At 56.9% G+C, this 8493-nt stretch overlaps 1 protein-coding gene across 1 annotated transcript in view; it reads left to right on the forward strand.

The window, feature by feature from the left end:
* Positions 1-6928: 6928 nt before the first annotated feature.
* The window catches only part of Cfap99 (cilia and flagella associated protein 99), a 29551-nt gene continuing 27986 nt past the window's right edge, over positions 6929-8493 (forward strand). Inside the window, exon 1 of the mRNA XM_013023877.1 lies at positions 6929-7039. Coding sequence (XP_012879331.1) covers positions 6929-7039 — 111 coding nt within the window. The remainder of the gene's footprint in view (positions 7040-8493) is intronic.

Genomic DNA, 8493 nt, shown 5'->3' on the forward strand with positions numbered 1-8493 from the left:
TCGGCGCCGCTCCAGGCGAGCGTCCTCGAGGACGCTCGTCGTCTGGCCCGCCCGCGAGCGTTTGGCCGCCGCTGGCCACCGTGCGGTGTCCTCCCCGCCTCCCGAGGGCGCGTAGCCGAGGGCGCGTAGCGGTGCTTCGGAAAGGTACTTCCCCATTCCCACCCAGCACGCGGCCCGTGCGCTCCAGCGGAATCCGAGCACCGGTGCCGCGCCGGGCGCACGCGTCCCTGAGGCCGGGTTCACGCTGCCCCGGAGCCCGGCGCCCGGCCTGCCCCGGGGGAGCCCGGCCTGCACTGGGGAGGTAGGGCCTTCCGCACAGAATTCAGAAGCAGCCTGCGCCGCTGGTTACCTCGCCCAGGGTTCGGATCCCTGACCTCTGTTACATGAAGCTAAACCCGAATGATTTTCGTGCTCCCCGGGGGCAACCACCTGTCTCTGCTCTTATCCCCAAGATTTCCACCCATCCACTGCTGCGAAGTTCTCTATCAAGTCACCTTGGCCTAGATGCTGCTATAGTCAGCAATCAGAACTCTCACCTCCTCTGCAATGTCAGCAGCCTGTGATTCCAGCCACTGCCAGGCTGACTTGGCTGGAAGGCACTCTCCTCTCCACCTGCCCCAGGCTCCTTCCCCAGCTCCCTCTGCCCACACCTCCTCATGGTGGAGGCCCAGGGACTCAACCGTCCTCAGCAGTCATTCTTCACCCCATCTTGAGTGATTGCCTGCAGCCACCTGTTTTCCTCTAGCACCTCCAAACCTAGGTCTCCAGTGAGTCCACACCTGGGTATGAAATTGAACATGTCCCACACTGCCCTCAGTCTTCCCCCATGAAATCTGCTCCTTCCAAAGCCTGAGTCCCTTGGTGAGAAAACTAACAGTAGTGGTTTGGTGTCACTGCCCAGTGTAATTTATGGCTTTTATCTGTGGGCCTGTCCTTGTCCAGCTCTAGGGTCTGGGGAAGTTGCTGCTCACAAACTCTCTTCCTGGGCTTCTCATAGTTTGGAATTTTGCTCAGGATAAAGACTGATGTCAAGGAAGTGGGAAAGTAGGTAGGAATAGGTACAGTTGCACACAGTAAAATAAAATTCCATCATTATAGTTTGTTCATGTCCATAAAAGAAGTCCTTGGAAAGGCAGTCCTGGGGTAGAGCAGCCCCGCAGTCCTCATTTCTCATCATGATCAGGATGGCTGCCCAAGTTGATTCCTTCACCTCCTGAGCCCAGGCACCAAATGAAAAAGAGAAAAGGGTTCCAGCAGAATTTCCAGCAACCCCTACACATGACCACCTTCCTGCTTCCCGGTGAACTCACACCATCACTTTTCTGGTGGTCAGCTGTGGGCAAACCTTTACTCTTGTGAAAGGGAGAGTAGTGTTTGAGAAGCAAGCAGAAAACTCTAGCCCTTGGAGCTGGGCTTTAGGCAAAGGTAACAAGGCACCTTTGGACAGCAGTGCTTAGGAGAATGCTTTAATCTTTTTTTTTTTTTTTGGTCTGTGATGGGGCCTGAACTCGGCCTGGATGCTGTCCCTCAGCTCTTCAGCTCAAGGTTAGTACTCTAACACTTGAGCCCAAGCACCATTTTAAGCTTATGTGGTGCTGAGGAATCAAACCCAGGGCCTAATGTATGCAAGGCAAGCACCCTACCACTGAGCCACTTTCCTAGCCCCATAATCTTGGAAACATCTTTTAACTAACATACAATTGGATTGCTATACAAATGATGCATGATGGTTTCTCAACATCAAAATAAAACCAAGGGACTAGAAATGTGACTCACATGGTAGAACACTTGCCTAGCATGTGTGAGGCCCTAGGTTCAATCTCCAGTACCACAAAAGAATAGAGTTTAAACATAAGGCTGAAGCTGTGCACTGTTGGCTCACACCTGTAATCCTAACTACACAGGAGAATGAGATCTGAGAACCACAGTTCAAGCCAGCCCAGGTAAGAGAGACCCTGAGTCTCCTATCTACAGTTAACCATCAAAAAGCTAGAAATGGAGCTGTGGCTCAAATGATAGAGTGCCAGCCTTGAGCTAAAAAGCTAAGCAAGAATTCAGGGCCCTGAGTTCAAGCCCTAGTACCAGCACAAAAAAATTTAAGGGGCAGGCGGGGATTTAGCTCAGTGTAAGAGCACTTGCCTGGCAAGTGCAAGGCTCTGAGTTCTGTCCTCAGCTCTGCAAATAATAATAATAATTGTTTTTTTAACCTGAAATCATAGTCCTAAGAGAAATTAGCCAGACTCAGACAAGTACCACGTTTTCTCTCATGTGTAGAAGCTAGAAGGGAAAAAAAAAAGAAGCCAGGTGCCAGTAGCTCACACCTGTAATTCTAGCCATTCAGGAGTCTGAGATCTGAGGATCGTAGTTCAAAGCCAGTCCAGGGGGAAAGCCCATGAGACCATCTCCAATTAACTACCTCCGAAATCACAAGAGGAGCCATGGCTCAAGTGGTAGAGCACTAGCCTTGAGAAAGACATCTGGGATAGTGCCCAAGCCCTGAGTTCAAGCCCTAGGACCAGCATGCGGGAGCACACACACACACACACACACACACACACACACACACACAAAGACAGTTGAAGGGAGACAATTAGAAACTGAGCTGAGCTGAGCTGAAGGGGTGAGAGGAGGAGGGGACAATGGCCATGACTTCAATACATGCTCAAAAGTAAACATTTCATTAGATTTTCAAAAGCTAAAAATGGACACATAAATAGGTAGGTAGAGAGATGGATGGATGGATGGCTAGATAGATAGATAGATAGATAGATAGATAGATAGATAGATAGATAGATAGATAGATAGATAAAGCTGAAGTTCTGGAACCATGCTTCAGACCTGGATGTGACTCCGCCTCCTACCCCAATATGTGATTGCTTTGGCAGTTTCCATGGTAACTCAGTCCTTTCCTCATGCTGATCCTCCTGGAGCCGCACCTGCTCTGTGCCAGGTGTAGGGGTGTAGAGCCCCTGTCCCCGGAGCCCTCAGACCAGCAGCAAGCCAGAGCTACCCAGAGGGGTGGTGTGAGATCCCTCTCTGCCCTTCCACCTGGTGTGGGGCTGCTCCTTCAGAGTCTAGGGCAGGAGGGAGCGGCAGGAAACCCTCATACCCAGGAGTATTTGCACACATGCCTGGGGAGGGGGCTATGTCCCAGCCTGTAATCCTAGCCACTCGGGAGGCTGAGATCTAGAGGACTGAAGTTCAAAGCCAGCCTGGGAAGAAAAAAAAACCCACAAGCCTCCATCTCTAAATTAACCAGCAAAAATCTGGACCTGGAGGTGTGGTTCAAGTAGTAGGATGCCAGCCCAGGGAGCAAGGGAAAGGACCTGAGTTTGCACCTCAGAAACAATTTTAAAAACATCAGTTCCACATGTTGGTACACATCTGCACTCATATCTCCTTAGAGGACACGGTATGAAGACTGTGCTGGGCCAGCCCAGGCAAATAGTATGAACCGTATCTGAGAAACAGACTAAAAGCAAAAGGAGCACTGGGGCTGGTTCAAGGGGTGGAACCTTACACACTCAAAGCCCTGACTTCAAACCCTAGTACTGGTCTGAGTGGTTAGGGAGTTAGTCCTCTTTGTGCTTTTACACTTCCTGGGTGCTGGTGAGACGTGGCTCTGAGCCGGGGGCCAGGCTTCCAAGGTGAGACGCTCCGTCTGTCTTCGTGATCACCACGGTTTATGAACCCTTCGGCAATGCCAGATCAGGCCTGCAGAAGGACAGCTGCGGGACGTGGCGGGCGGAGGGCCCGGGCTGGGCAGCCCGGTGAGTGATGTGTGGCCCATCCCCACGTGAGGCTGAGGCCTGGGCGGCCTGAGCAGGCCCGCCCAGCAAGACTTGCACTCAACACGGAGGCAGGGAGCGGGAGTGGTGCAGAAGGCTCTGTCCAGAGCCTCCCCAGACCTGCCTGTCCCTCCTGGGCCTCAGGGCAGGAGTAAGCAGGACTGGGGGCCTTGGGGCACCCACCACCTCCCACCCTCGAAATTCCTGGAGCGTCTGGGATTGCTTTCCACTGAGGAGAGAGCTGAGCTGGAACAAAGGCCCCAGCACAGGGCCAGCTCAGGAGGACACAGGCCCTCACGCAGGCCAGTGGCACCAGGGCCCCGGAAGGGGTAGGGTTAGCAGGGCAGGAGGGGGACTGGCACTGCAAACCAGCTCAGGCCCAGCCCCGCCCCATCCCGCACTGGCTGCCCAGGCTCCCCACCATGGAGCCCTCAGCAAACCCGCTGCCTACCCTGCTTCGCTCCTGCTTCCCTCCTCCTCAACCCCAGGGCCACAGGCCTTCCCACTCGCACCCCGCCCTGCAGAGCTGAGACACAGAGAGGCTCAGCTGCTGTCCCTGCACTGCCCAGCAGAGCCGGGAGGGAAGGAGGGAGGGAGAATGGCAGGCCCTCCCAGACAATGCCCCAGGAGCTGTAGCCAAGACCTCTCCTGCCCGTCCTGCCAGCCCCCGCCGAGAGCCACGTGTGGAGGGGCACCTTGACCCTGCCCTGGGTCAGCAAGGCTGGCCCAGCCCCCGCAGCGCAGCGAGAGCACAGCGCCAAGCCTGGGCCCGCCCGCCTCTCTGCTTCACCCACCCCCGGCAGATGCTGACACCCACACACACTCTGTTCCTCCAAGGCCCCAGGCGGGCAGAAGAGATGTCACAGAGAAAGAAATGAGACAGAACAAACAAGAAAACGAGAGAAAGAACCAGCCTCTGGTCCCCATTGAAAACGGCCCTGCTCCACAACCACTGCTTCCTCCGTGACGGCCGGGGAGTCTGGAGGCTGCCTAACCCTCCCAGAAGAGGATACCACATCCAAGAGAGAAGCAGATGGCCCCTGGGCACTGTGCCTCATGCTTGTCCCAGCCCTGCTCCAAGTACCTCGCAGACTGGGGAGCAACGTGGGCCCAGGACCCTGGAAGGCACCCACCAGGACTTCGTTCACACAGCGAAGGCCTCCCATCCCAGGAGATTTGCTAGAGGTGACCCGAGTGACCAGAGGAGAGGGAGAGAACCCAGGTGGACAATGGGGGTCATTCTCCCGCCACCCAGCCTTCTGACGACAAAGACGTCCTCAGGGTTAGGATAGAACCAGACCAGTGGCTCGGGCCTGTAATCCTAGCTACTCAGGAGACTGAAACTGAGAATTACAGCCCAGCAGGAACATCCATAAGACTCCTATCTCTAACCACCAAAAAATCCGAAGTGGAGCTGTGGATCAAGTGGTAGAGCATTAGCCTTGAGTACTAAAGCTAAGGGACAGCACCCAGGCCCTCAGTCCAAGTCCCAAGACTGGCACCAAAAACAAAAAAGAGGGAGAAGGGTGGAGTGGAGCTGTTCCAGGGGCAGTCCCCAGTGCCAGGCTGCCAAGGGGCTGGGCAGGTTCATACAAACCTCCGTTGGCCCTGGGCTCTGCCTGGCATCCATGGATCTGTTTGATAGATGGAGTCTGGCATCATCCAAGTCGGGGAGTCACTGTCTCTCCCCTCCCCGCTCACCATCAGGCCCCCCAGCCCAGAGTTCCACGGCGAGACTGCTCCACTGGTCTCCAGAAACAGCCACGGTGCTGGCGCCATCGTGGGGACCAGGCAGGACCTCTCCTGTGCTGTCCTTAACCACCAGGACGTGAAGCCAACTCCTGCCGGTTTCCAGCGCCAGGAGGCCTTTCTTCTGGTCTCATTAGAGACTTGTGCTGGCTTCTGTGTCTGCAGCCCTGAGGGCCAGCCCGGTCACCGTTCAGGGCCCAGCGGCGTGGGGACACTGGCCCTCGGTGGGGCAGGTGTCCTGCCTTTCTCTGTATCCACTGGCTAACGTCTGCAGGGGCCAGAGGCTGCTCTTGGAGAGGACTCAGGAGCCCCCTCATCCTGCTTTTGACATCCTTGTCCTAGAGCCCCTGTCACCCTGGGGTCACCTGCATCTCCTCCACAACCATCCTCGAGTTCAGCCTCAGCTTTCCAGACCTTCATCTAGCCTGCTCTGGACCTGCTGTCCAAGACATACAGGGCTCCCCAGGCTGGAGGAGGGTCCCCAGGGCTTACAGGTGTCTCTGGAATCGCGTGGCCACCCAGTAGCGGTGGGCGTACCCACTGAGAAACTTCATGACACTTTGTCATGTTGAGCACCCAGGACTCGTCCTGGAAGACACTTGTCACTCTTTTGGTTCCAGGTTTTGCTTGCTTCTTTTTCCTGCCTTCCTGGAACTCCTCTGCTCATTGGGCTTTGACCTTTGGGAATAGCTTTCTAATTTTGAAGACCCATCACTGGACCCCGTCTGGATTGGCTGCTGCTCTGGGGACCTTGCAACGTGGCATCCCTAGACAGCCGCCAGCTTAGAGGGCCTGGGTCCGGGACTGGGCCTGGTGGAGGAGAGGTGAGCCCACTGCCCACAGAGCACCAGCACCCAGCTCTGCAGCTCGTGGGGGTCTGCACACCCTGGCTGGCCCAGAGTGGCTGGAGTGAGAGAATGGGAGGGGTGGGGAGCGCAGGCCGGCCCTGGCACTGCCCAGCTGCCCCGAACAGTCCGACCGGAGCCCATGTCTGCCTGCTGCATAGCAGATGAGGCCTGTGCCAACTCAGAGGGCAGTTGGGGGCCACTTGATACGGACCCTGGCCTCACATCAAGTAGTTTCTCTTCCCCTGGAGGAGTTGGGGTAAGCTAGTCTTCTCTGGCATGATTCCAGAATGTTCAGGGTCTAGACAGGGCCTGGCCACTTAGCTGTGTCGGTCCTCTCCAGCCTTAGTCCGCTTCTCTCTAAAGTGGAGGTGTTCAGCTGGGGGCCCCAGGCTCCTTCCTGCCTGCCACTGGGCCGGGGTGCTGGGAGGTGGCCAGCGGGCAGTGCCAGAGAGGCTGCAGCAGCCAGTTCAGCCACGCTGGCCACCTGAGTGTCATGGAGAAGGTGACCTGTAGTGATCTGTTTTTAGGGTCCTGCCCGGGAAGATGGGATACTATGGAAAGTGCATCAAGGTTGTGATCGAGCAACTGGACAAGTTCAAGCCGGAGAAGGACAGACCTGAGCAGTTCCTGGAGATGGCATCCAGCACCCTGCAGGTAGGGCCAGGGAGGCTGCCTGGCCTCCTGACTGGCCTCAGGGGGCGCGTATTCCCTGTTCCTTCTTCCTGCGGAGAAGGCCTAAGACCCACGGTGCCGCCCAGAGCCCCTTGGAGCTTCTGCACACCTCTCCATACAGGAGCTGCCCTTGGTCCCCATGCTGGGCAGGCCTTGAGGGGATGCTGCAGGGCCTCCCACATACCCCCCACAGTCCTGTCCTAGAGCAGAGGCAGCCCTGAGCCCCTCAGCCCCTCGCCCCCACTTTGGGGGAGCTGCGCTGTGCCCAGGTGGCAGTGAAGGCAGCTGTGGTGTATTTGTGCTTCCAGCAGAGGTGGGGGCCGGCAGGGCCACCAAAACCCTGGCGGGGGCGGGGAGGTGAAGCCCTGGGTTCAGGTCCTCAGTGCCACATCAACAGAAAAAGCTGGAAGTGGTTCTGTGGCTCAAGTGGTAGAGTGCTAACTGTGAGCAAAATGAAGCTCAGGGACAGCGCCCAGGCCCTAGTCAAGCTCCAGGACTGGCCAAAACATCAAACAAACTCCAGCGCCCTCTTCCTGCCCACACCTGGAAGAAACAACTGGCTCCCGCACTTGCACATCCCCCTCCTGAGCAGCACCCCAGCTGGGTGTCACACAGGCTCCACCCATGTGACCTGGCAGAGGTGCTTGAGTTCCTCAGAGCTCACAGCTGCTCCTCATTCACGGAGACTCCTCCCGAGACCCCGCTCAGCCAGCAGAGTGCTGTCTGCCTCCATTGCTCAGGTAGGGCCTACACCTGCCTGTAACCACGCCACCTGCTGCTCCCCCACCACTGAGGCCTAGGCCACACAAGCTGGGTTCACTGCCCCTCAGTCTGTCTTCTCTCCAGGACCAGAAAGAATGTACTAGAATGAGCCAAAAAGGCTCTTCCTGTACCCAGAGTGGGAACTCCACATCCCTCCCTCACCCCACCATCCCCTCTGCTCAGGCCACATGGTGTCCAGGTACTTCTAGAGTGTTCCATGTTCAAATCTCTTGCACTTGACCCCTACTTGAGACACTGACCCTGGATGCTGCCTGGATTCCATGGCCAACACTGCACCCACCCTGTGCCCCACTGCACCCACCTTGTGCATATACTACGCCCAACCACACCCCACTGTACCCACACTGCACCCACACGGCACCCACACGGCACCCACAAAGCACCCACTGCACCCACACAGCACCCACTGCACCCACACAGCACCCACACAGCACCCACACAGCACCCACACAGCACCCACACAGCACCCACTGCACCCACACAGCACCCACTGCACCCACACAGCACCCACTGCACCCATACAGCACCCACTGCACCCACACGGCACCCACTGCACCCATACAGCACCCACACTGCACCCACTGCACCCACACAGCACCCACACAGCACCCACACAGCACCCACTGCACCCACACAGCACCCACACAGCACCC

The sequence above is a fragment of the Dipodomys ordii genome, unplaced genomic scaffold (genome assembly GCF_000151885.1).
Source record: "Dipodomys ordii isolate 6190 unplaced genomic scaffold, Dord_2.0 Scaffold71, whole genome shotgun sequence".
NCBI classification, from domain to species: Eukaryota; Metazoa; Chordata; class Mammalia; order Rodentia; family Heteromyidae; genus Dipodomys; species Dipodomys ordii.